The sequence below is a fragment of the Chrysemys picta genome, chromosome 17, assembly GCF_011386835.1.
Source record: "Chrysemys picta bellii isolate R12L10 chromosome 17, ASM1138683v2, whole genome shotgun sequence".
Classification (NCBI taxonomy): Eukaryota; Metazoa; Chordata; order Testudines; family Emydidae; genus Chrysemys; species Chrysemys picta.
The window spans coordinates 20,499,753-20,527,657 of NC_088807.1; the positions used below are offsets into that span (position 1 = coordinate 20,499,753).

General features: G+C 60.2%; 1 protein-coding gene across 1 annotated transcript; it reads right to left on the bottom strand.

The window, feature by feature from the left end:
* Positions 1 to 343: 343 nt before the first annotated feature.
* Positions 344 to 26,968, bottom strand: GRIN2D (glutamate ionotropic receptor NMDA type subunit 2D). Its single transcript, XM_005312189.4, has 13 exons — positions 26,686 to 26,968; positions 14,411 to 14,841; positions 12,403 to 12,995; positions 11,705 to 11,819; positions 10,604 to 10,815; positions 10,067 to 10,235; positions 9,411 to 9,564; positions 8,978 to 9,103; positions 8,606 to 8,835; positions 6,994 to 7,154; positions 6,248 to 6,435; positions 5,880 to 6,112; positions 344 to 3,895 (listed from the first exon to the last, which is right to left on the bottom strand). The coding sequence occupies exons 2-13, from the start codon at positions 14,816 to 14,818 to the stop codon at positions 2,399 to 2,401; spliced, it is 4,086 nt and encodes a 1,361-aa protein (XP_005312246.1). The 5' UTR covers positions 14,819 to 14,841; positions 26,686 to 26,968; the 3' UTR covers positions 344 to 2,398.
* Positions 26,969 to 27,905: the final 937 nt, after the last annotated feature.

Sequence of the window (27,905 nt, forward strand, 5' to 3'; positions counted from 1 at the left end):
GCGCTGTCCACCCCCCCCCCCCGCTCTAACCACTAGGCCCCACTCCCCTCCCAGAGCCAGGGAGAGAACCCAGAAGTCCTGGCTCCCAGCCCCACTTTGTTCTAACCACTAGGCGCCACTCCCCTCCCAGAGCTGAGAAGAGAACCCAGGCGTCCTGGCTCCCAGCTCCTCCCCCCAGGATCTCTGCAGACTCAGGCAGGTGTCTGGCCTTAGGCCAGCCCCCCCACCCCACAGTGCCCCCTGCTGGCAGAGATGGGTCTGGGGTAGCCGGGAGCTCTCCCCGCAACAGCTCCCACCCCACAGCTCCCCCTTTGCGACACACAGGACACGGGGCTGCGGCCCAGCGGGAATAGAAAAGCCTTTATTAGGAACGTTCAGACAGTGTTGGACACCCCCCGCTCCTGGCCTCACCCCATATGCAGTGCATCGGGGGGGGGCTGAGTTTGGACCCCCCCTGTACTCCACGCTGGGTTGGGGGGGCCAGGAACCCCTCCCCCCCAGATAAACTGACATCCCCCCCCCACTCTCCCAGGACACCTGGGTCCAACAAATTCAGGGCTCACAGCCCCTGTCCCTCCCCTCCCTCCCCCACACCTCAGTCCATGGCTTTGGCTGGAGAGCTCCCCATTGACCCACACACACAGCTCAGGCCCCAGACCCTGCCCCCTCCAGCCAGACCCCACCCCTCTGGTACCCAGATGCTCCGGTCCCCTCTGCTCCTTTCCCCCTCCCCAGAAACCCCCCCCAAGCAGTTAGCATGGCCCAAAGCCAGCCCCTTCCCTGCCCCCCCCAACTGCCCCCATGGCTGAAAAGAAACAACAGCCAAGAAAATAACCGGGGTGAGGGGAACCAAAGGCAGATGGACACGGGAGTGGATGGATGTGAGGAGGGGGTTGTGTGGGGATGGATGGAGAGGGGTGGAGGGGTTGGATGGAGAGGGGTGTGGGGGGATTGGATGGAGACGGGGTTGGGGGGATGGATGGAAGGAGGGGGTGGATGGAGAGGGATGTGGGGGGATGGCTGGAGAGGGGGTTGGGGGGATGGATGGAAGGAGGGGGTGGATGGAGAGGGGTGTGGGGGGATGGAGGATGGAGAGGGGTTGGGGGGATGGAGAGGGGGTAGGGGGATGGCTGGCTGGAGAGGGGTGTGGGGGGATGGAGAGGGGTTGGGGGGATGGCTGGAGAGGGGTGTGGGAGGATGGGGGATGGAGGGGGTGGATGGAGAGGGGTGTGGGGGGATGGAGGATGGAGAGGGGTTGGGGGGATGGAGAGGGGGTAGGGGGATGGCTGGCTGGAGAGGGGTGTGGGGGGATGGAGAGGGGTTGGGGGGATGGCTGGAGAGGGGTGTGGGAGGATGGGGGATGGAGAGGGGTTGGGGGATGGATGGATGGAGAGGGGTTGGGGGATGAGGGGATGGGGAGGGGGGATAAACTGGAAGATGGGGGGTGGGGTCAGTGAAAAAGGTGCCAGTGAAAAAGGACAAAGGGGGGAAGCGCTGGATGAGGGGGCGGACGGGGGCGTGGTGGTAATCACAGTTTCAGTTTTGCAGGTTTTTAAATCACAGTTTTGTCTCCCCCGAAAAATAGAGATTTTAAAAAGGTGAAACAGCTACTCCCGGTTGTGTATTGAAAGGGGGGGACACCACGGCACCCCCCCCCATGGCCCACACATGGCGAAGTCCTGGCCAGGCTTCCCCCCACCTGCCACAGACGCGATGTTTTACTTTCACGCCAGCCCCCACCTTTGCGATCCCACCGCCCCAGATTGTGTCCCCCCCGATGCAGTGGAAGAGCCCTTTGGAAACAAGACGGGGGTGGGGGCAGCGTGGCCATGTGGCTGATACCCCCCCCCGCCAGCTCCCTGGTGGATGGATCCAGCCCATCCCCCTCTGGCTGCACTGTGGGGTGGGGGCGGGGGGACACTATCCCGGCTCTCGCTGGTTTCTGATACCAGGGGCAGCCGCCCCGACGTGGCAGGGACGCCCCCCACCCCCGCTTCTGCGACGTCCGGATCCGTGGCACGACAGCTGGGTCCATCTCGGCCTGGATTCGTGGTGCCAGGGGCCACCATCGTCCCGGTTCCCACGGGCGGCTCCCTTCTCTCTCCAGGGTCCTTGGCAGACTCCGCCTCTCCATGGGTCTGTGGGACCAGGCGTGGCACCGCCCCCCCGTGGCAGCGTCACTACTGTGGCGTGTGACACCCCCCCACACCGCGCCATGGATCCTTGGCACTGGCGGGAGCTAAACCGTCCCCCGGGTCTGCGGTGGCCTCCGTGGCATGAGCAGCTGTGGCATTGTTCCCACGTCCGTGGCATCAGCTGCCGTGGCCCCATACACCCCAGGTCCACCGCAGCTCCCACGTTGCCTGCCCCCGCCCCCGCCCCCGCGGCCATGGCTGGGTCATACCTCAGACTCGAGGCTGGAGAAGTGGGCGGAGCCGCGGCGGGCAAAGAGCTCCCCGCTGCGGCTCAGGCGGGGCGGGAGGCACTCGGGCGGGGAGAAGCCGAGGCGGTGGGGAGCCAGGCCGCAGCGCACAAGGTGGCAGGAGCTAAGGTCCTCCAGGCTGCGGGAGGTGGGGTGCAGGAGGGAACTGGCCGGGCCCAGCTCGCAGGAGTGGTGGTGGTGGCAGCGCCGGTAGAGGCCATGGTGGTGCCGGGGTGCCAGGCAGCCGTAGGGGCCGCAGAGGCGGTGTTCCCAGTCCAGCCAGCGCTCCAGACGCTCCTCGGAGCGGCTGAAGTAGCCCCGGGCCTCCTTGCGACAAGGCGGGGTTGGGGGGGGCAGCAGCTCCAGGCTGGCGCAGTGCTGGCAAAGCCGGTGGCACGAGCGGCAGGGGGCCAGCTTGTCGGCCGACCAGTAGCGCACAGGCTTGTGTGGGGCAAAGAGCGGGGGCTCCCGGGAGGGGTAGGTGCAGAAGAAATCGGGGGCCGCGTACCAGCAGCTGTGCCCGTCGGCCGGGGGCGCCCCGGCCGGGGGGGAGGCCTCCGGGCACGGCCCATCCCGCTCGCACGGCTCCGAGTCCGAGTCCGAGAGCTCCACGTAGTGGCTCTGGCTGGGGAAGCCGGCAGGCGGCGGGCGGGAGCGGCTGCGGCAGACGTGGGACCGGCCGGCCGGGCAGGTGGGCCGTAGCAAGGGCTGGCTCTCGCTGTCCCGTGGCTCCTCGGGGCGCCGGTAGCGCCGCTCCCGCCCGCAGGGTGCCGCCCCCAGGGGCGGGCTGCGCTCGTCTTCGTAGGAGAGCCGGGTGTAGCCGTAACGCCCCGGCTCCTGGGCCGGCCGGCCGCACTCCACCTCGCAGGGGCCCTGGGCGGCATAGCTGCTGCCCAGCCCCCCACCGCTGTGTTTCTTGGCCTCCGGCGTCCGGCTCCCGGCCTTGCCCGCCTGGAAACTTTCGTACAGTCCCCGCAGCGACTTCCTTTGCCAGGCCGAGGCGCCCGGGTCGGGACCTTCCTTCTCCCGCACGATGGCGAAGTAGGACGGGGGGTTCTCCAGGCTCCGGAGGGGCGGGGAGAGCTGGCAGGGCCCCAGCTTCTTGGCCTGGGCCCCGCCGGCGGCCCCCAGGTGGTCCGACAGCCCCTCGGGCTCGATGGGGCCGTAGAAGCGGTGGAAGCCCTCGGCGAAGGCGTTCTGGAGGCCGTGGCGCTGCGGGGGCGCTTTGGGGGGCTCCGAGGGGGCGGGCGGGGGGTACAGGTCCTTGTAGCAGTTGGGGCTGCGGGCATGGCGCCAGCGCTCCACAATGCGCCGGTCCCGGGGCAGGAAGCTGCTGCAGGGCAGGGGCGGGGCGGGGGGGCTGGGTAAGGCCGTGGCCCCCCCGCGTTGCGGGGGGTAGCTGTGGTTCAGGATGGGCAGCTGCTGATGGTCCGGTATCTTGGGGTCCTCGCTGGTGCAGCAGCTGTACATGCCCTGGAGGTGGGGGAGAGAAGAAGTGAGGCAGGGGGTGGGACTGATAATGCACCTGCTCTGCCCAGCGGGGAGCGCTATAACCGTGACACTGCCCCAGAGAGTGTCAGGGGAGTGCTATTGCTGCAACACTATCTGGGGGAACCATTATTGCAGCAACACCGCTGCAGGGTATGCTAGAGCAGGGATCTTTATTACACTGACATCGCTGCAGCAAGGGGGGACCATTATTGAAGTCACACTGCTGCAGCAAGGAGGGACCATTATTGAAGTCACACCGCTGCAGCAAGGGGGGACCATTATTGAAGTCACACCGCTGCAGCAAGGAGGGACCATTATTGAAGTCACACCGCTGCAGCAAGGAGGGACCATTATTACAGTGACACCGCTGCAGCAAGGGGGGACCATTATTGAAGTCACACCGCCGCAGCAAGGAGGGACCATTATTACAGTGACACCGCTGCAGCAAGGGGGGACCATTATTGAAGAGACACCGCTGCAGCAAGGGGGGGCTGTTGTTACAAGGACACCGCTGCAGCAAGGGGGGGCCGTTATTGTTGCGACACCACGGTGGGTGGCTGGAGGGAGGGAGGGCAGCTGGAGCGGTGGGGGGGGAAGGATGAGAGAGGGGATGGATGGAAGAGTAGGGTTACCATATGTCCTCTTTTTCCCGGACATGTCCGGCTTTTTGGCAGTCAAACCCCCGTCCGGGGGGAATTGCCAAAAAGCTGAACATGTCCGGGAAAATGGCGGCTCTGCTCCTCCCCGACTCTTTGGCTCTGTTTAAGAGCCGGGCAGCCCGAGCGCTACCGGCTTCGGGCAGCCCCCCGGGCCTCCGGACCCTGCGCCGCCGGAGCCGGGAGGGGAAGTGCCCGGCTGGGGGCGCAGGGTCCGGAGGCATAGGGGCTGCCCAAAGCCCGAGCGCTACCGGCTTCACGGTTTGCCGGGCAGCCTCCAGACCCTGCGCCACCGGCTGGGCGCTTCCCCTCCCGGGCTCCAGCTACGCTGGGGAAGCGCCGGCCGGGGGCGCAGGGTCTGGGGGCTGCCCGGCAAACCCAGAAGCCGGTAGCCCTGGGGCAGCCCTTTCCCCCTGGCTGGGAGTGGGAGGGAGGAGGGGGCGGAGTTAGGGCGGGGCTAGGGGTGGGGAAATGGGCGGGGCCAGGGCCCGTGGAGGGTCCTCTTTTTTTATTTATTAGATATGGTAACCCTATGGAAGAGGAGCAGAAGATGGGGGGATGGATGGGATGGGCGGTGGTGTGGTGGGGGTGACGGGGGGTCAGACAGAGGATAGGGGGTGGATGTAGGGCTGGTGGAAGATGGGGGCGGGCAGATGATGGGGGATGGGCAGCTGACGATGGGGGACAGAGGTGTGCCTGCAGGCGGAGGGCAGAGGGAGGGGTGCCTGCAGGTGGGTGGATGGAGGTATGCAGGGAGGCAGAGGGACGGGTGCTGACGGGCGGGGGTAGAGGGAGGGGTGCCCACGAAAGGGAGGGGTGCCAGCAGGCGGGGGACAGAGGGTGGGATGTCAGCCAGCAGGGGGCAGAGGGAGAGGTGCCGGCGTGCAGAGGGAGGGTCTCCTGCAGGTGGGTAGCTGGAGGTATGCAGGGGGACAGAGGGAGGGGTACCCGTGGGCGAGACGCAGAGGGAGGGGTACCCGTGGGCGAGACGCAGAGGGAGGGGTGCCCGCGGGTGGGATGTGGGGGGGGGCGCCGGCGGGCGAGACGCAGAGGGAGGGGTACCCGTGGGCGAGACGCAGAGGGAGGGGTGCCCGTGGGTGGGATGTGGGGGGGGGCGCCGGCGGGCGGGACGCAGAGGGAGGGCTGCCCGCGGGTGGGATTGGGGGGGGCGCCGGCGGGCGGGACGCAGAGGGAGGGGCGCCCGCGGGCGGGATGCAGGGGGGCGCCGGTGGGCGGGACGCAGAGGGAGGGGCGCCCAGGGGCGGGATGCGGGGGGGCGCCCGCGGGCAGACAGGCAGCGCCGCCCTCACCCGGCTGAAGGCCAGCAGGAAGTCCAGCCGCCCGGTGTGGCGCATGCAGTGCCGCAGCTTCCAGTAGATGAGATGCTCCCAGGCGAAGACGAGCAGGCTCAGCCCCATGGCCACCAGCAGCATGTAGAAGACGCCCGCCATGTTGTCGATGTCCAACTTGCTGCTCATCACCTCGATCTTGTCGTTGTGGCAGATTCCCGAGAGCCAGAGCCGCTCCAGCATCTCGATCTCGTCTGCAAGGCAGCAGGCAGGCATGGGACCCAGGTGTCCGGGTGCCCAGACCCCCCCACACACACCCCGCTGTAACCACTAGCCCCCACTCCACTCCCAGCGCGGGCAGAGAACCCAGGCGTCCGGGCGGCGCGTACCATCGCCCAGGAACTGCAGCAGCGCCAGGTCGATGGGGCGCTTCCAGCGGGAGCCCTTCTGCAGGGCGATGCCGTAGCCGGTGGTGGCGAAGACCTTCCCGCTGCCGATGGTCACCAGCTTGCAGCCCTCGTCCTTCCGCGCCATGTAGTTCAGCACGGCCGCGTCGTAGATGAAGGCGTCCAGCTTCCTGGGGGGCAGTGGGGGGGGGGGAGGGACAACGGCAGCTTTTTGGAGGCAGGGGTTAGAGGTGTGGGGCAGGGTAATACCCTTCTAATCCTGCCTGCTCCCCCAGCTCCCAGCCCCGCCCCACTTCCCCCCGCCCTTCACCTCTTTGGCTCCACCCCCTGCCCATGGCCCCGCCCTCTTCCCCATCTCCCTGTGGCCCCGACCCTTCCTGGCCTTGCCCCACCTCCCTCCAGCCCTGCCCCCTCCTCCTGGCCCTTCCCCATCTCCTCCTGGCCCTTCCCTCTTCCCATCTCCCTCCGCCCCCCTTGTCCTGGCCCTGCCTCACCTCCCTCCAGTCCTGCCCCTCCTCCTGCCCTCGCCCCCTCCTCCTGGCCCTGCCCCATCTCTTTCGGCCCCATCCTCTTCCCATCTCCCTCTGGCTCCATCCCTTCCCATCTCCCTCTGGCCGACCCCCTCCTCCTGGCTCTGCCCCATCTCCGCCCCATCTCCCTCGGGCCCCGCCCCCTCCTGGCCCTGCCCCACCTCCTGCCCTCGCCCACCCTCCCAGCCCAGCCCTCACCCCGACTTCAGGTGCTGCAGGGCGTCCTCCACGCTGCGCTGGTTGTACTTCACCATGTAGTTGTGCATGTCGGGGTAGTTGCTGCGTATGTTCTTCTCCGTGCTGCCATTGGGCACGGTGCCGAACTTGAGCGGCGGGTACTGGTCCTGCGGCTTCTGGAACTGGGGGGGCAGCGATTAGTCACTCCCCGCAGGGAGGCGTGCGGCCCCTAAACACTTGTCTACTCAGGCTTGTCCCCCTCCATCCCCACCGCGTGTTCCTGCCCCCACCAGGAAGTGAGGCACTTTCGAAGCGCTGGGACAGGTCGACTGGCTCTGTCTAAACTGTGTCTATGGCGATCAGCTGGGCCGGGCCATACAGGATCTACCGCGACCCACGGATCAGCTGGGCCGAGCATACAGGATCTACCGCGACCCACGGATCAGCTGGGCCGAGCATACAGGATCTACCGCGACCCACGGATCAGCTGGGCCGAGCATACAGGATCTACCGCGACCCACGGATCAGCTGGGCCGAGCATACAGGATCTACCGCGACCCACGGATCAGCTGGACCGGGCCATACAGGATCTACCGCGACCCACGGATCAGCTGGGCCGAGCATACAGGATCTACCGCGACCCACGGATCAGCTGGGCCGAGCATACAGGATCTACTGCGACCCACGGATCAGCTGGGCCGGGCCATACAGGATCTACCGCGACCCACGGATCAGCTGGGCCGAGCATACAGGATCTACTGCGACCCACGGATCAGCTGGGCCGGGCCATACAGGATCTACCGCGACCCACGGATCAGCTGGGCCGAGCATACAGGATCTACCGCGACCCACGGATCAGCTGGACCGGGCCATACAGGATCTACCGCGACCCACGGATCAGCTGGGCTGAGCATACAGGATCTACCGCGACCCACGGATCAGCTGGGCTGGGCCATACAGGATCTACCACGACCCACGGATCAGCTGGGCCGAGCATACAGGATCTACCGCGACCCATGGATCAGCTGGGCCGGGCCATACAGGATCTACCGCGACCCACGGATCAGCTGGACTGGGCCATACAGGATCTACCGCGACCCACGGATCAGCTGGACTGGGCCATACAGGATCTACCGCAACCCATGGATCACCTGGGATCTACCGTGACCCATAGACCAGCTAGATCTAGTGATACTGCTCTATTGTGATCCATGGATCAATCAGATGATCAGGCTAGACTGGATCTAGCAAGATCTACTGTCTGACAAACTAGATCAGATCTATGAAGTGACTGGATCTCATGAGACTGGCTCTCCTGAGATCCACTGATCAACTGGATCAGTCTAGATCGGCTCTGCTGAGATCCATGGACCCACTGGACCTGTGGTCTAGCGAGACCGGTGGGGTGTTTGGATCTGGCTGGATTGGCTCTATTGAGATCCAGGGATCGAGCGGATCTGTCTAGACGGGCTCTGTTGCACCCTAGGCCTGTATTGACCCCAGCGAGATCCCGGGATCACCGCAGGCTGGATCTCACAGCATCCAGGGATTGATTGCACCCGGCTCCCGGCAGCAGGGGAGGGGTGGTCCGTGGGGACGGGGATTGGGCAGGCAGCAGAAGCGGGAGCCTCACCTTGCGGTCGCTCAGCCCCGACACCGTGTCCACGTACTCCTCCTGGATCATGAAGGCGGCCAGGTTGGCCGTGTAGCTGGCGAGGAAGATGACGGCGAAGAAGGCCCAGATCAGCACCATGATCTTGCTGGTGGTGCCCTTGGGGTTCTCCACCGGCACCGAGTTGTTGAAGACCAGAGCCCAGAGCAGCCAGATGGACTTGCCAATGGTGAACTTGGAGCCCCCCGTGCCTGCAAAGCATCATGGGAAGGGTCAGCCCGCACAGCACCTCTGTGCCCCCCCCACCCCCCAGCCCTACTGGTGCCCCTCACTCCCGACCCGCAGCCCCCTGCTGTCCCCAGGCGGAGCAGCAGGTGTGAGGGTGGGACTCACGTTTCCCGTCGGCCAGGCTGCGGTTATAACCCACGGGGCTGAAGTACTCGAAGATGAAGACGGTGACGGCCACCACGGTCAGACACATGACGAACATCATCACCCAGACAGCTGGGCTGTAGGGCTCTGCGGGGGAAGGAACAGTCAGTGCTCGGACACCTGGGTTCTATGCCCAGCTCTGGGAGGGGAGGGGGGCCTAGTGATTAGAGAAAGGGGGTGGGGAGCCAGGACTCCTGGGTTCTCTCCCAGATCTGGGTGGGAAGGGATTCTAGTGGTTAGAGCAAGGTGAGGGGTGGGAGCCAGGACTCCTGGGTTCTATTCCCCACAGCCCCCCTTGCTGGCAGAGGCTGGGGCCAGAGTAGCTGGAGCTCCCCACACAGCCAGCGTTTCTGCCCTGCTCCCACAACGCCCCCTGGTGGCGGCAGGCGCTGACCCAGGAAGGCGGAGGGCGAGACAGTCCCGTTGCTCCGTGAGACCATGACGCTGATGCCCGTCTCGACGAAGGGCACGGAGAAGTCGATGATCTCGGAGCGTTCCTCGTTGATAGTCAGGGAGCCGATGGCCATGTCTGCACGCAGGTAAAACACCTTGGGGAAGACCAAGGGGGAGGAGTCAGCGAGGGGGGCGGAGCCTTCATAGGGACATTCTCCCTCTCCCATGCAATGCTAGGCCGTCTTACCCAGTAACCCAGCTGTGCAGTTCAGGGGAGCTACGGTGGGACCCCAAAGCGAGCAGGGTATTTCTGGAAAGGATTTGAGGGGGAGGGGAAGCAACCAGGTGAGATCTGGGGGGTCTTTGAAAGAAACCCCCAAGGTGCCCAGGGATTTCTGGAGGGAGGCAGAGAAATTGAGGATCCCCAAGAAAGGGGAAAGTGGCACCAACCTATGTGGGCTGGGAGCCAGGACTCCTGGGTCCTCTCCCTGGCTCGGGGAGGGGAGTGGAGCTTAGTGGTTAGAAGGAGGGGGGCTGGGAGCCAGGACTCCTGGGTTCTCTCCCTGGCTCGGGGAGGGGAGTGGAGCTTAGTGGTTAGAAGGAGGGGGGCTGGGAGCCAGGACTCCCGGGTTCTCTCCCCGGCTCAGGGAGTCTCACCTCCCCGATCATGCCGTTCCAGACCCCATCGATCTTTTTGCCGTGCTTGCCGTTGGTGACCAGGTAGAGGTCGTAGGTGAAGCCCACGGTCTTAGCCAGGCGCTTGAGGATGTCGATGCAGAATCCTTTGCAGCATTTCTTCTCAAAAAGTAGTGGGTCCGTGGGGTGACTGGAGGGGGAGGGAGCAAAACAGAAATGGAGATGGACAGAGAGCACAACTGTGGGGAAGCTCACAGCGCTGGGGGTACTGCCACAAGGAAGCTCGCAGCACTGGGCAAAGCTCCCCGCCAGGGGCACTGCCACAGGGAAGCTCTCAGCACTGGGTGGAGCTCCCTGTCAGGGGCACTGCCACTGGGAAGCTCACAGCGCCAGTGGCACTGCCACAGGGAAGCTCGCAGCACCGGGGGTACTGCCACGGGGAAGCTCGCAGCACTGGGTGGAGCTCCTTGCCAGGGGCACTGCCGAGGGGAAGCTTGCAGCGCTAGTCAGCGTGCCCGGCTGGGGGCACTGCCATGGGGAAGTTTGCAGCGTGGGTACCTGTCAGTGCGGTTCAACTGGTTGCGGCAGGGCACCGAGTCCCGGATGCATGTGCCGGTGGCCGGGTCGATGTTCTCAACGATGACGAAGGGCCGCTCCTCCAGCGTGGCCACCGTCAGGTGCTGGTCGTCGTCCACCGGCTGCAGGAACTTGCCATAGCGCGACCAGACCGGGTACTTCATGCGTAGGATCTGGTGCTCCCAGCTCCCGACCTACACGGGGATGGGGGGAGGGGCTTCACTGGGGGTCCCTGCCTAGGGCCTGAGCCCTGGTCCCGCCAAACTCACCCAGCACCACCGGATACACCCCAGAGTCACCCTTGCCCCTCAAAACTTCCCCTCTAAACTCACCCCCTAAATTCCTCAACCCTGCCCCCCAAATCACCCCATGCTTCCCAAACCTTCCCCCAAATCATCCCAATCTCCCTGAACCTGCCCCTCCAAACTCACCAACACCCCCCAAACTCACCGACACCCCCCAGGCCTGCCCCCAAACTCAGACACCCCCCAAGCCTGCCCCCAACTCACCCCAAAATCTTCCCCCTAAAACTCACCCCCAATCTCCTGAAACTGCCCCTCCAAACTCACCAACACCCCCCAAACTCACCGACACCCCCCGGGCCTGCCCCCAAACTCAGACACCCCCCAAGCCTGCCCCCAACTCACCCCAAAATCTTCCCCCTAAAACTCACCTCCAATCTCCTGAAACTGCCCCTCCAAACTCACTGACACCCCTCAGGCCTGTCCCCAAACTCAACCCAAAATCTTCCCCCTAAAACTCACCCCCAGTCTCCCTGAGACTCATCCCCAGTCTCCCTCCAAACTCACTGATACCCCCGAAACCTGCCCATCAAACTCAGCCCCCGCCCCAGACCTGTCCCTCCAAGCTTGACCCCAAACCCACCTCCAAACCACTGGGCAGAAAGATGGAGGTTGGGAGACATTGTTAGGGGGAGGGGCACAGAGCTGGGGGCATGGCATAGATATAGGGTGGAGCTCTGGTAAGGGGTGGGGCAGAGGGATAGGGTGGGGCTCCAGCAGTGGGCAGGGTAAGCCTTTGGCAGAGGGCGGGACAGACAGGTGGGCAGGGTCAGGTACTCACCACCTCCCAAGTGCGCTCCTTGTTGAGGGAGATGACGACCAGCGATGGGTTGATGAGGTAGCCGTCCTCATTGAAGGAGAAATCCTTTTGCCCCCATGTGATGTTCATGAAATACCTGGTGGTGGGGAGAGAGTTAAGGGGGACCCAGAACCCCCCAGCTCTGCTGGTGCCCCTCTGTCTTGTTGCCCCACTAAGCCAGGTAAACTCCTACCCTGGAGCCAGTGCCCCCTAGAAGGGAAAGGCCCCATGTCCCATTTCCTCTTCTACTCCAGTCTCCAGGGCATTGCAGGTTGTCATAGATCTGTCCCCTTCCCCATTGGGTTGGTTATGTTGGTTGGGTTGAGTGTGGCTGGACTGGGTTGGGGCGAATTGGATTGGCGTTGGGTTGAATTCTGCTGATGGGCATATCTGCCCCCATCACACTCATCAGTACAGGTTGTTGTGGATTTGCTGTTGGGTTGGTTATATTGAGTTGGGGTTGACTGAGGTGGATTGGGGTTGAGGTGGGTTGCACGGGGTGGGGTTGGGTTGGGATTACACTGATGGGCACCAGATTCCCGTAGATCTGCCCACCCATCCCTCTGAGTTGGTTCTGTTGGGTTGTGGCTGGGGTTGAGTTGAGTTGGGATCGCGTTGATGGGCACCACATTCTCCCAGCTTTCCATCCCCCACTCTGTCCCCCGCCTCCCTCAACTCACCGGTGGAGGTTCTCATGGATCTGGCTGAGGTTGGGTGCCCGGCAGTCGTTGTTGAACTCGGGAATGAAGCCGTAGTCCCTGGAGAGTGCCTCGGCACCCTTGGCAATGATGGCCACCCCGTTCTGGACGCGGTGGTGCAGGTCGTCCCGCCAGCCGGCCGACAGCACTGTGAAGAGGCCGACGGGCAGGTGCTCAGGCATGTAGTCAGTGCCACCCAGGTTCGTGCCCACCATGAACCAGATATAGCCAGGTCCGGTGAGGCCGGCGTCCCGCGCTGCCTGGAAGATGCTCTCCGCCTCCTCGCGGGAGCAGTAGAGCAGGCGGATCTGGGCAGGGATCTCCCGCAGCTGGCGCCTGAGCCGGGAGCCGTCAGGGTCATCGGTCAGGTTGAGGGTCAGGACGCCCCGGTGTTCCCAGCCAATGAAGCTGCTGTCGGTCAGCACCTCGATATAATCCACAAAGTCCTCGTAGCCGGGGAAGAGGGTGGTGATGACAGCGAAGGCCGTCCAGTCGTACTCCTCCAGCACCTCGAACATCACCTGCAGCTGCTGCTCCGTCGATGAGCCCAGCTGCAGAAAGGTGGAGCCTTTCTCCTGGGCAGGGAGAAAATGGGGAGGTCAGGGGCTGGTCCTCAATCCTGACCTGCAGCCTCCTATCATCCCAGCCGTGGGATTCCCCCTCCCAGCTCTGCCAATGCCCCTCAGTCCAGACCCACAGGCCCCTGCTAGCCTAGCCCTGGGCTGCCCCTCCTCCTGCAGCTCTGCTGATACATCTCAAACCTGAACCACAGCCTCTGTAAAATTCCTCACCTGGGCTTCCCCTTACCCCTCCACAGGTCCGCTGATGTGTCTCAATCCAAACCTGACGTCTACACTGCCAATGGTAGGCACAGGGGCATGAAGGTGTGGGCTGAGATGATAGGCTGCACTGGGTTAGACTGAGTGTATAGGGTTGGGTTGGGTTATGTTGATTGGTTTGGGTTGCATTGGGCTCGGCGGGTTGGGTTGGGTCAGGAAGGGATGTGTATGTTGTTCTCCATTATGTCGGGATGGGCTGTGTTATGTTGTGTTGGGTAAGTTGGGTTGGGTTGGGTTAGGTTGAGTTTTGTTGCATGCACTGGGTTGAGTTAGGGTTAGGTTGGAATCAGGAGATATGGGTGAGGTGTGTAGGGATGAGTGTGGGGGCATATAGGTATTGGTGTGGGGCCTGGCAACCCCCTCCCCTTGGATGTAAGCATGATGGCTGAACCCCTGTTGAATCCAATGTTGGGCACTGAAGTTTGGGTCAAGATGATGAGTCAACTGAGTTGCAGTTGGGTTGAGTGTGAATGAACTGAGTTGGATTGAGGTTGGTTTGAGGTGAGATTGGGATGGGTTGAGTGTGGTTGTGTCGGGTTGGAGTTCAGTGTGGTCTGGTTGGCTTGGGTTGGAATGGGTTGAATGTGGTTGAGTTGGGTTGGGGTTTGGTTGGGTTGAGTGTGGTTGGATTGAATTGAGTGTGGTTGGGTTGGTGTTGGATTGAGTGTTGTTGGTTTGGGATGGCTTGGGTTGGGGTTGAGTGTGGTCAGGTTGGGATGGGATGGGCAGGGGTTGAGTGTGGTTGGGTTTAGTTGATTGTCCTTGGGGTTGAGTTGAGTGGGGTTGGTTTGGGGTTGGGTTGAGTGTGGTTAGGTTGAGTTGAGTGTGGTTGGGTTGGGGTTGAGTGTAGTCAGGCTGGGTTGGGGTTGGGTTCAGTTGAGTGGGATGGGGTTGGGTTGAGTGTGGTCTGGTTGGGATTGGTTGCGTTGAGGTTGGGTTGAGTGTGGTTGGTTTGGGATGGATTGGGTAGGGGTTGAGTGTGTTCAGGTTGGGTTAGGGTTGGGTTGAGTTGAGCGGGATTCCAGTTGGGTTGAGTGTGGTTTTGTGGGGTGAGTTGAGCATGGTTGGATTGAGTTGGGCATTTGGGTGGGGATTACAGGGATAAGTGTGTGGCAAATAGGGGCAGGCTTGGAGCCCAGCGACCCCCTCACCTTGGGTGTGAGGACGATGGCCGAGCCCCCGTTGATGCCAATGATGGGCACTGAGGTCTGGGCCGAGATGAAGTCCAGGATCTGGGCCACGGCCTCAGTGCGTGTGTCGTCCTCGAAGACCACGCCGTGGATGCGCAGGGAGGAGAGAACGTCGCACAGGCGCACGATGAGGCTGCGGGGGTTGGTGTCGTTGAGCAGTACCGAGACAGGGTTCACCTCCATGGAGAAGTTGCGGAAGGCGGTGGGGGCGAAGCGGGCGCTCTCGGGCGTGTAGGACGAGCCGCTGAAGATGATGGCCACGTTGAGCGAGCGCGGCCCGTCCGGGCGCAGATCCAGGAAGGGGCTGGCGCAGGCCAGAGCCAGCACAAAGAGCATCCTAGCAGCGGGGGGGCCAGGGGACAGGCTCATCTCGCAGGGCCTCACCACTTCCCCTGCATCGAAGGGGGAGGGTGATTCCAGGGGAGGGGGAATCAGAGGGAAGGGGAGAGGGAGAAGGGAAGTAAGAGGGGGCATAAAAGAGGGGGGATGGGTGGGGAGGGAAGGATTGAGATAGAGGAGGGGAGACAAGGAAGGAAAGAGAGAGAGAATTAGGCTCATGTGACTATGCAGCATCCCCCATCCTGGGACCGGATGGGAGCTGGCGCCCCCTAGAGGGGAAAGGCCCCATTGGGGGCGCTACTTTAGCTACTGCTAAGTGACTGGGTGCAACCACACAATGGATTGCAGGCTTGGATGGGCCCCAGGATCTAATCCAGGGGACACAGAGGGGCCGGGACACCGGGGTAGATGGGCCTGCGGCTCACCCCTGAGCCTGGTGGGAGCAGACTGCTCTCTGCCTTGCCGGCTGAGCCAGGGCCTGCATTGATGGATGGGCTCCCTGCCTGGCAAGGGCCAGCCCAGCCCCACCCATTGGCCGGGGCGGGGCGCAGGGGCAAAGAGAGACAGCCCTTCCCCCGCTTAGCCCCATCTCCCAAAGGCCCCCCTGCGGCAATTCCACCCCTCCCCCTCCACATACACATACGGCTCCCACCTCGTTCAAGCTGGGGACCTGACACCCCACTCCCACCCCAAGAAGCATCCACCTCAGGGGAGCCAGGACTCCTGGGTTCTCTCCCCAGCTCGGGGAGGGGAGTGAGGTCTAGTGATTGGGAAGGGGGCTGGGATCCAGGACGCCTGGGTTTTATCCCTGGCTCTGGGAGGGGGAGGGGTCTAATGGTCCGAGTTGCTCCCTCTGTGTAAAGTCCACTTCTGTGGCTCTCTGATGCCTTATGGGAGTGAGGACAGGTGGAGGAGGAAGGCAGAACCCAGGCGTCCGGGGATCATTCTTGTCAGCAGCAGAACTGAGGGAACATTATATAGGTTCCTAAATATTTCACGGTCATCCCCAGCACACATACAGGGTCCCCCATCCCTGGGAAAGGCCCCCATGTCCCATTCTCCCCCCGCCCCCGGAGCCAACCAGTCCCTGCGCTGGGGCTGGATGGGAGCCAGCGCCCCCTGGAGGGGAGAGGCCCCATCTCCCATTCCCCACCCCCTCCTGTGCAGTCTGGTTAGCAGCACGTTCCTGCTGTCCCACAGCTGGCTCTGGGGGGCGGGAAGGCGCTAACATAAGGTGCTGATTAACAGAGTAAACTGCCGGCCCTGATTATCCGCCCGGGAATAGAAACACTTTCACTGATTGCCAGCTCCGGAAATTACAGCTCATAAAGGATAACAGATTCCATAGATCCCGGGCTTAACCCCCCCAGCGACACCACTGTGCAGAGACGCAGGCCCATCTACCCCGGTATCCCGCCCTGTCCCTGCCATCCCTGATTGGAGACGTGGGCCCATCTACCCTGGCATCCCGCCCCGTCCCTGCCAACCCTGATCGGAGACGAGAGCCCATCTACCCCGGTATCCCGCCCTGTCCCTGCCATCCCTGATTGGAGACGTGGGCCCATCTACCCCGGTATCCCGCCCCGTCCCTGCTATCCCTGATCGGAGACGTTGGCCCATCTACCCGGGCATCCCGCCCCATCCCTGCCATTCCTGATCGGAGACACGGGTCCATCTACCCGGGCATCCCGCCCTGTCCCTGCCATCCCTGATCGGAGACGTGGGCCCATCTACCCCGGCATCCTGCCCCGTCCCTGCCATCCCTGATCGGAGACACAGGTCCATCTACCCGGGCATCCCATCCCTGCCATCCCTGATCGGAAACAAGGGCCCATCTACCCCGGCATCCCGCCTCGTCCCTGCCATCCCTGATCAGAGACAAGGGCCCATCTACCCCGGCATCCCGCCCCGTCCCTGCTATCCCTGATCGGAGACGTTGGCCCATCTACCCGGGCATCCCGCCCCATCCCTGCCATTCCTGATCGGAGACACGGGTCCATCTACCCGGGCATCCCGCCCCGTCCCTGCTATCCCTGATCGGAGACGTTGGCCCATCTACCCGGGCATCCCGCCCTGTCCCTGCCATCCCTGATTGGAGACGTGGGCCCATCTACCCTGGCATCCCGCCCCGTCCCTGCCAACCCTGATCGGAGACGTGGGCCCATCTACCCCGGTATCCCGCCCCGTCCCTGCTATCCCTGATCGGAGACGTTGGCCCATCTACCCGGGCATCCCGCCCCATCCCTGCCATTCCTGATCGGAGACACGGGTCCATCTACCCGGGCATCCCGCCCTGTCCCTGCCATCCCTGATCGGAGACGTGGGCCCATCTACCCCGGCATCCTGCCCCGTCCCTGCCATCCCTGATCGGAGACACAGGTCCATCTACCCGGGCATCCCGTCCCTGCCATCCCTGATCGGAAACAAGGGCCCATCTACCCCGGCATCCCGCCCCGTCCCTGCCATCCCTGATCAGAGACAAGGGCCCATCTACCCCGGCATCCCGCCCCGTCCCTGCTATCCCTGATCGGAGACGTTGGCCCATCTACCCGGGCATCCCGCCCCATCCCTGCCATTCCTGATCGGAGACACGGGTCCATCTACCCGGGCATCCCGCCCCGTCCCTGCTATCCCTGATCGGAGACGTTGGCCCATCTACCCGGGCATCCCGCCCCATCCCTGCCATTCCTGATCGGAGACACGGGTCCATCTACCCGGGCATCCCGCCCCGTCCCTGCTATCCCTGATCGGAGACGTTGGCCCATCTACCCGGGCATCCCGCCCCATCCCTGCCATTCCTGATCGGAGACACGGGTCCATCTACCCGGGCATCCCGCCCCATCCCTGCCATTCCTGATCGGAGACACGGGTCCATCTACCCGGGCATCACGCCCTGTCCCTGCCATCCCTGATCAGAGACGTGGGCCCATCTACCCCGGCATCCTGCCCCGTCCTTGCCATCCCTGATCGGAGACACAGGTCCATCTACCCGGGCATCCCGTCCCGTCCCTGCCATCCCTGATCGGAGACAAGGGCCCATCTACCCCGGCATCCCGCCCCGTCCCTGCCATCCCTGATCGGAGACACAGGTCCATCTACCCGGGCATCCCGTCCCTGCCATCCCTGATCGGAAACAAGGGCCCATCTACCCCGGCATCCCGCCCCGTCCCTGCCATCCCTGATCAGAGACAAGGGCCCATCTACCCCGGCATCCCGCCCCGTCCCTGCCATCCCTGATTGGAGACACAGGTCCATCTACCCGGGCATCCCGTCCCTGCCATCCCTGATCGGAGACAAGGGCCCATCTACCCCGGCATCCCGCCCCGTCCCTGCCATCCCTGATCGGAGACAAGGGCCCATCTACCCCGGCATCCCGCCCTGTCCCTGCCATCGCTGATCGGAGACGCGGGCCCATCTACCCCAGCATCCCGCCCCGTCCCTGCCATCCCTGATCGGAGACAAGGGCCATGTATAACCCTGGTATCCTACCCTGTCCCTGCCATCCCTGATCACAGCCATGTCCCCATCTACCCCGGTATCCTGCCCCCTCCCTTCCCTGCCCCCCCAATCAGACACACATGGCTCACATACATGTACACATGCATCTCCCCAAAATGCTGGACAATAGATACTAACGCACCCCCCTCCCTCGAGAAACCTACACCTGAACTCCGCCAGATACAAACAGCCCAAAGGGCTTAGATGGAGAAAAACACACACAGAGAGACACCCTAAGATACAGATACGCGAGCACGCTCCCCTCCCCAAGCCATGGAGAGAACCCAGGAGTCCTGGCTCCCAACCCGCCTCCCCCCGCAACCACTAGGCCCAACTCCCCTCCCTGAGCCGTGGAGAGAACCCAGGAGTCCTGCCAATCGAGCCAGCCAGCCAGTCCCGCTCCAGGAGCCCTCATTCATCTGCCGTCTGTGTTCTCTCACCCCCTCCTCCCGCTCTCTGCCCCGCGCATCCCCCCTCGCCCCCCGCCCCTCTCCTGCGCCTGCTGGCAGGGTATTGATTTCCTCTCCCCCCTGGGGCCACGGCGCCGCGCCGGCCTCGCTCGCTTTCATTCTTCCCCGGCTCGCTTCGTGTCTCAGCTGGAGGGAAACATGGAAACCTACACGGCCCTGGGGTGATGGGACATGCGGCCACCCACCCACAGCCCCCGCGCCCTCCCCAGAGGGGCCGTGTGTCCCAGCGCCAGGCCCGGGGTCCCCAGATACCCAGCCCCCGTGCCCACCCCAGAGGGGACATATCCCAGCGCCGGGCCCGGGGTCCCCGGATTCCCAGCCCCCGCGCCCACCCTAGAGGGGCTGTGTCCCAGTGCCGGGCGAGGGGTCCCTGGATACCCAGCCCCCGCGCCCACCCCAGAGGGGCCATATCCCAGCGCCGGGCCTGGGGTCCCCAGATACCCAGCCCCCACGCTCACCCCAGAGCCGGGCCCAGGGTCCCCGGATACCCAACCCCCACGCCCACCCCAGAGGGGCCTTGTCTCAGTGCCAAGCAAGGGAGTGCCCTGGACAGAGGCTGTCTTTTGTGCAGTGAGGGAGCAAAGAGACTTTTTCTGGTGGCTCTCTCTCTCCCTCCCCCCCTCTACTCCCCCTTTTCTGGATCCTAATCAAGGGGCTGGTCTCGCTCGCTGCAGCTGGTTCAGCTCGGCCATAGCAGAACGGCTAATAGCCGGGCTCTGTGCTTCAACCAGGGCAGGGGAAACATTCTCATAAATACCTATTAGAGGGTTATTCTGGGAACTAGAGCAGGGGGTGGGGTGGGGGATCGTGCCAGAGAGCTGCGGGGGGGGGGGGAGAGGAAAACAGGCAGACAGAGGCCTTGGCGACATAGGAAAGACAGGTGGCAGGATGGACTGAGAGACAGGCGGAGGTGCAGACAGAGAGACAGAGAAGGGGACAGGTGGCGAGAGAGACAGGAGGAAGGATGGACCAGAGACAGGCAGAGGGACAGACAAGAGGACAGGCAGAGGTGCAGACGGACAGACAAGGGGACAGGCAGAGGCATGGACAGAGACAGACAGAGGGATGGACAAGGGGACAGATAGAAGCATGGAGAGAGAGACAGGTGGAGGGATGGACAAGGAGACAGACAGAGAGACAGGTGGAGGGATGGACAAAAAGACAGGTGGAGCGATTGACAAGGGGACAGGCGAAGAGATGGATGTAGGCTGCCTGTTGCTGAGGTGTCTGCAGTGGTGGTGTTTGATGGTGAACAGTGCTATGTATGAGCTATAGGATCAGTGTGACTGCCTCACACTTGTGGCCTGAAGTTGCTGTAGGTACAGCATGAAAGGGTACGGGGGGAAGTGTTTTTCTAGTCTGCTCAGGTGTAGATACAGTGTGACTGTGTATTATAGGGATGTGTAGGTACAGCCTGAAAATCTGAAGATGTATAAGTACAGTGAGAAAGTTGATTTATGATGTTGTGTAGGTACAACGTGAAAATAGGTAACTGTACTGTATATACGTTGCTGGAGCCTGCAAGTGTATTTATATGGATGTATAACCACAGTGTAAAAATGTAGGTACAGCGTGACTATGTATTGTTGCAGGTGCAAAGGCACAATCTGTGGGTTTATGGATACAGTCTGAAAATATGTTTATGTTGGGGTGTAAATACAGTATGAAGGGATGTAGGTGTCAGTCCAGTGTGAAACTATGTGGCTTCCACCTGAGAGGGCACAGTTGTGTACCTACCTATACTATGAAAGTGTGTAGGTACAGCCTGAAAATACATTTATAGGCTGTGTATCAGTAGAGTATTGTGTGTAGCTACACTAGGGATGGTTATAGGGGTAGTCTGGAAAGGTGTGTAAGGACAGCATGAAGGGATGTAGCTACAGTGCAAAAGTATGTAGGCACAGTCAGAGAGGGTATTTATGAGTGTATGTAGCTCCAGTGTGAAGGTGTTTTTATGATAGTGTATAGGTACTGTTTGAGTGACAGAGAGAGCGAGAGAGCGAGTGGTTACAGTCAGAGAGGGTGTGCACCTATAGCATGCCAGTGTGTAAGTACGGCATCTTTATGAGGGTGTGGAGGTACAGTCTGAACATGTGTGTGTCCTTCAGAGCATATGTAGTTACATTTCTCAAGACACTCTCTCTGCACACGAGTGTAACACTACAGGCGGAGTTGTGACATGCAGAGAATATTGGGTGGGATGTCGACTACATGCTGTATTGGCTGTGTGCGCAGATGCATTGTAATTTGCACACAGATTCTGTCCCTAGCTACAAGTGGCTCCTCCAACTGACGTCAACTGGTTGGAACATGCCAAAATCTCTTTGCCATGTGAAATTCACACTACTCCCATGTGACAGCAGGACCCTTGTGGGAAGGCCACCCCATGAGGAAGGGAACAGCTGTTCTGTTCTCTACAGGTGACAGGCCAACTTGGACATAATACAACCGGCTGTGGGGTTTGATGTCCTGCCCTGGGACAGAAACTGCAAAGCCCAATTCAAGGCCCATAGTTCAAATATCAATGGGCTTAGATCCAAGTGTGCATGTGTGAGTGCTGCCTGTTGAGTGTGTGTGTGTGTGTTAGAGAGAGAGAGAGAGAGAGAGACTGCCTGTCTCTGGGCTTTGCGTCTGACTGTGTGTGCATTACCATCTGTCTCTGGCTTCTGTGTTTGACTGTATGTGTGTGATTGCCTGTTGACTGTGTGAGACTGCCTGTCTCTGGGCTCTGCGTCTGACTGTGTATGTCTGTCTGTCTGTTTCTGGACTCCGCTTGTGAGGGGGGTATATAGAGTCCGACTGTAGGTGCACAAATCCCTGGTATCTCTTTTTATGTGTGTGCTTTGACTGTGCATGAATGCCTGTTTCTGGGAGTTCCTTGGAAGGGGGAGTGTCTCCCCCCGCACTAGCCCTGTGTCTCCCCGACATTGGGGTAGGGAAGGGCAGGGGTTGGAGGACCCAGGAGTCCTGGCATTTCAGAAGGGAAAGCTGAGGAGACCTTGGTGTTGATGGGGACCCAGAAATCCAGGTGCCCCAGGCCAGGGATGATCTCTGAGGATAGGACCCAGGAGTCCGGGTGGGTGTCTGAGAAGAAGGGGGGTAACTTTGAGCAGGGGGAGGTCACAGGACCCAGGAGTCCAGGTGCCCCAGAAAGGAGGTTGGGACTGGGGATTTGCTGGGATGGGGGCATGGGGTGCTGCCAGTTGGCGCGAAGAAGGGAAGTGTGACACTGGCAGAGGAGGTGCCAGCGCGCCTCACTGAACACTGACAAATGTGTCGCTGGAAACCAGCCTGGCTCACTGGTGTGTTACAGCCGTAAAACAGGCAGCAGATTTAATACAAAATGCTTGTAAATTGCTGCCTGCCTTAATCTCACTTATCACACCTGTGTCCCACCTTCCCAGGTAATATTTAAAATATTTGCTCTGTAACTCTAAACCTGTTTGCTCTGAAGCTGGGACACCCCCTCCCCGAGTCAGGAGAGAAATCCCAGTCCACCCCACGAGGCATCGACTCCTGCCCAGCACAAGAAGGCCGGCAGACGCCAGACAAACCATTATGGAACATCAGGGGACAAAAGACTTTGGTGAGGGCTCCCCAGATGCCCACAAAGAGGGGACGTCCCATCACAGCTCTGAACTCCGGGGGGAGGGAATAAAAATCCCTGAGCAAAAGAAAACTGTGGCGTATTTCTAAGCATAAGCAAGGGATCCCCAAGGTAATTGGCTTGGGTCAGTCCTCAAGGTCATACAGAGCTTGCACATCAGAGCAGCTACTGTCCTGGACCCGAAGACCAGGAGCGGGGGAATCTTCCTAAACGAGGGTGGGCCATCGGCACCTGAACCGTGGCCCCGCCCCTGGTTCTGCCTGTTCCCCTAAAGCCCCACCCCTTCTCCCTGAGGCCACGCCCCCACACCGCCTCTTCACCCAAGGCCCCGCTGCCACCTCTTCCCCTCAAGACCCCGCCCCCCGCTCGCTCCTCTCTGCCCCCTCACCTCCGTCGCTCATCCTGATAAAAAGCGATGAGGCCAGGCCCCCTGTTCTGGCACCCCTACCTAAAACTGTATCTCATTTGTGTGTGAGTGTGTGTGTGTGTTCACCTGCTTTAACCTTGTCAGTTGCTCTATTTCTTTCCCTTAGTGAATCAATCTTTAGTTAGTTTAGTGTGTGTGTGTGTGTGTTTACCTGCTTTAACCTTGTCACTTGCTCTATTTCTTTCTCCTAATGAATCAATCTTTAGTTAGTTTATTCCAGGATTGGCTACAGGCGTTGTCAATGCTGCAAGATCTCAGGTGCAATTGACCTGGGGTAAGTGACCAGGCCTTGGGGACTGGGAGCAACCTGAATATTGCTGCGAGTTTTGGTGTAAGGGACCATCTATCACAAGGGCAGGCTCGCCTGGATGGCAAGACAGACTGGCGCGCCCAGCGGCACTGTCGGTGACTCTGTGTTAAGGCTGTGGTAGGGCCTGAGGGGTTCCCACTGGGTACGTGGCTGGCACAATTGGATTACAACACTCACCACCAGTTTGGGGCCCATGCCCTGTCTGCCCTGAGGTGCGTCCGCACGGCTGTGAACCGCTCCAGACTGTGTGACGGAAAGAAAGATGCCCCCAGGGGAAGGGGAGCAAAGGGATGTGGGGGCAGATTCTGGGAGGAGAGTGGGACGTAGAGTGGTTGAAGTGGGGGATGGGGTGGGCTTCAGGACTCCTGGGTTCAAATCCTAGCTCCCTCAAGTGAGACCCTTCCCTTCTGTGTGCCTCAGTTTCTCTCACTGCAGAACAGGGAGAGTGCCAGCTCCCTGAAGGGACTGAGACATTTCTCCTTTCACCTCCAGACAGGTGGTGATTATTACAATGACCAGTTGAGAAATCACTCCTATTTCGTCCTGCTGCCACTCAAATCCTTCTTACACCCCGTCCAGGTACACCCTCCTATAGTGACCAGTGATAGGGACTGTCCTGCCCCCACTGAGCCCCCAGGCTCTTGTGTAACGACCGCCAGTCTATATGGACTGGCTATCCGAACTGATGCCAGGCACCCAACACAAACCTCTCTAGCATAGCGACTAGTTCAATGGACCACTCCAATGGACAACTCCACCCCACAGAGCCCCCGTCTCATAGAGACTGGTTATATGGACCACTCCAATGGACTTCTTCCCACCCACAGAACCCCCTCTTGCATAGAGACTGATTATATAGACTGTTCATACACACTGCTCTATCCAAGTCCTTGCATAGAGATTGCCTATCTGTATAGACAACCTACCCGTCCCTATGCCAAATGCCCAACACATATCCCTCTAGCATAGCGACTGGTTCAATGGACCACGCACATGGACTGATCCACCCCCATAAACCCCCATCACACATAGACACTAGTTATATGGATTGTTCATACACACTGCTCCACCCCCACACCCTTTGTATAGAGACTGGTTATATGGACCATTCCACCCACACAAAGTCCACCCCTACATAGAGACTGGTTATATAGACTGCTCATACAGACCGCTCCATCCTTACACAGAGACTGCTTCTCCATACACACTGGCTATCCAATGCCAGACATCCAACACAAATCCCTCTAGCATAGAGACTGGGTTATATGGACCACTTATATGGACTGCTTCTTCACCCCCACAGAGCCTCCCCTTGTATAGAGATCAGTTATATAGGCCACTCCACCCTCATGAAATCACTCCCTTGCATAGAGGCTGGTTATATGGACCACTCATATGGACCGCTCCACCTGCACAGACCCCATCACTCGCAGATACTGGTTATATGGACTGTTCATACAGACCTTCACAGTTCCCCCATGTATAGAGACCAGTTATATGGACCACTCCACCCTCACAAAACCCCTCACTTGCATAGAGACTAGTTATATGGACTACTCATAGAGACCATTTCACCCTCACTGCACTCCCCTATAGTATAGAGACCACTTATATGGACAAATCAATCTTGCTGGAGTACCTTCTAATATAGAGACTGCTTATATGGAACCATTCAACCTCCCACTGTAGAGACCAGTTATATGGACCAGTTTCATCTAACCTATCTCAGAGATCTTCACAGGATCACCTAAGGACAGGTTCCACCTTCTCCTATAGACAAGAGGCAGCTTACCTGCATGACAACTGCCTCTACGGACTAGCGCGTGTATACGGACCAGCGTCCGGACCCGAAGGAAGCCCTGTTTGTCTGCCTCACCCATGCACTGCTTGGTCTGGCTATGCTTCCTGCTGGGTTGCTTCCCAGCTCTGATCTGGACAGGATACAAGCACCACTGAGGGTATATGGACCAGTCATGTATGGAAGAAGGCGGGTGAAATGCCGAGAATGAAAATAGTGCCTGTCTCACAAGGAACAGGTGGCAGGGACCGGGGGAATGCCGTGATCTTCAGCTCCCCAAAGCGTCGGCCTCAGGGGTAGGGGGTAACGGCGCAGGGGGCTGTCTGTCTTTCAGAGAGGCATTTTGGGAAAGGCGACTGGGATGCCCCGATTCCTGCTCCGCCAGGGGAGCCAAATGCCCCAGGCGGAAATAGGGATCAGCCCCAGAGAATGGGGACAAGACAGTCACATTGCTGGGGGGAAACAGCTAGAAAATCTGCAGTTTGGGCAGGGGAGGATAGATAGATAGATAGATAGATAGATAGATAGATAGATAGATGAGGTGGATGTAGATAGATAGATAGATAGATAGATAGATAGATAGATAGATAGATAGATAGATAGATAGATAGATAGATAGATAGATAGATGGGGTGTATGGGGATAGATAGAGGAGGTGGATGTAGATAGATAGATAGATAGATAGATAGATAGATAGATAGATAGATAGATAGATAGATGGGGTGTATGGGGATAGATAGATAGAGGAGGTGGATGTAGATAGATAGATAGATAGATAGATAGATAGATAGATAGATAGATAGATAGATAGATGGGCTGTGTGGGGATAGATAGAGGGGGTGGATGGGGATAGATAGATAGATAGATAGATAGATAGATAGATAGATAGATAGATAGATAGATAGATAGATAGATAGATAGATGGGATGTATGGGGGATAGATAGATAGATAGATAGATAGATAGATAGATAGATAGATAGATAGATAGATAGATAGATGGGGTGGATGGGGATAGATAGATAGATAGATAGATAGATAGATAGATAGATAGATAGATAGATAGATGGGGTGGATGGGGATAGATAGATAGATAGATAGATAGATAGATAGATAGATAGATAGATAGATGGGGTGGATGGGGATAGATAGATAGATAGATAGATAGATAGATAGATAGATAGATAGATAGATAGATAGATAGATGCTGTGTCTGGGGATGGATAAATAGATAATGAAAGAGAAATTCTCTCTGCTGCTTGACAGCCAAATGGCCTCTGCACAGCCACAAGCCACTCACACAGCCCAGAAATGCACAATCCGTCTGTGCCTACTGCACCTGCATAATAACCTCTGTGTGTGTGTGTGTGAGGGTGTCTGAGTGTATGTCTGTCTGTTTGGGTCAGGGTGTCTATTTGTGGGTCAGGGTGTCTGTGTCAGGTTGTCTGTCAGGATGTCTCTGTGTTTTGATATGTGTCTGTGTGGCAGAGTGTTTGTGTCTGTGTCAGGGTCAGGGTGTCTATTTATGTGTCTCTGTGTGTCAGGGTGCCTGTGTGTCAGAGTGTCTGTGTATGTGGGTCAGAATGTCTGTGTGTGTGTGTCAGGATGTTTGTGTGTCTGTGTGTGTGTCAGGGTCAGTGTGTGTGTGTCAGGGTCAGTGTGTGTGTCAGGGCGTCAGGGTGTGTGTGTCAGGTTGTGTGTGTGTGTGTGTGTGTGTGTGTCAGTGAGTCTGTCTGGGGGTGTGAGTGTGTCCCAGCCCTAGCCCAGGAGGAAGGGGGAAGCCTCTTACCTTTTCATGACACCTCCGTTGCACAGCAGGGCTGGGAGCTCAGAAACCTCTGCAGCAGAGCCGGAGCCGTGCAAAATCCGGAGCAACACCCGCTCCGCAACCCGGGCAGCGGCGGATTCCCTCCCCCTCCCCCCCTCCCCACTTTGTCCTGCCTGGAGAAAACCCAGGCTAAACCCCCCCGCGGGGAAAGCTCCCAGGAGGCGACATCGCCGCCCCCCGTCTGTCCCTCTTCAAGGTTGCAGCAGCCCCAGCTCCGCCGCCCGGCAGCCGCTACACATGTTGCATCCGAAGTTAGCGCGATGCCAAACGCGTCTGCTTCGGCTCCGGGCGCCCGGAGCCCCGATCCTCCCCCCCCGCCCCAGTTTCTCCGGCAGGGGGGCCGGGGAGGGCCCCTCTCCTCTCCTCCTTCCAGAATGGCCGATCCGCCGGCCCGTGTCTCCTCCCTGCTCGCCCGGACACCGCTTGGCTGGTTTTTTCCCCTTCCCCTTGGGTCACCTTTCTCCGTGCGCCCGGGGAGCGCGCAGTGGGGACGGGGGGGAGCGGGTGGTTTGACTCCTCTAACGCAGAGCTACACCCGCCCCGGTTGGCGCGTACACACACACACACACACACACCGCCTGGGACACACACTCACACTCACACACACAGCGCCAGGGTCATTAACATTCACAGCCCATCGCCGCCCAGCCAGGCGAGCGCAGGTTGGAGCCCGGCGCTGCGGGCCGTGGCTGCCTGAAGAGGAGGGGGGCCCCCAAGCCAGCCACCGCCGGAGGAAGAGGGGTGGGGGGCAGGAATCACCCCTGTAGTGAAAGGGGGGCTGTGAAGGGAGAGGGATGGAGCGCAGTGGGAGGGGAGAGCTTGGAGCAGAAAGGGGGGAGGCTGTGGGAAGAGATAGATATCCCTTTGCCCCCCCCCCATCTCCCAAATCTCAACCCACCCAGCCCTGCTGTCTGAGGTCCCGTCCCCCCATCAGAGCAAGGCAATGAGAGAAGGTAAGCAGGTGAGGGGCAGGGGGTGTCCAAAGGGTGTATGTAGCAGAGGGGTGTGTGTGTGTGTGTCCCCAAGGGGTGTATGTAGCAGTGGGGTGTGAGTGTGTGTGTCCAAGGGGTGTATGTAGCAGAGGGGTGTGTGAGGTTGTGTGTGTGTGTGTGTGTCTCCAAGGGGTGTATGTAGCAGAGGGGTGTGTGAGGTTGTGTGACAGAGGGGTGTGTGTGCATGTG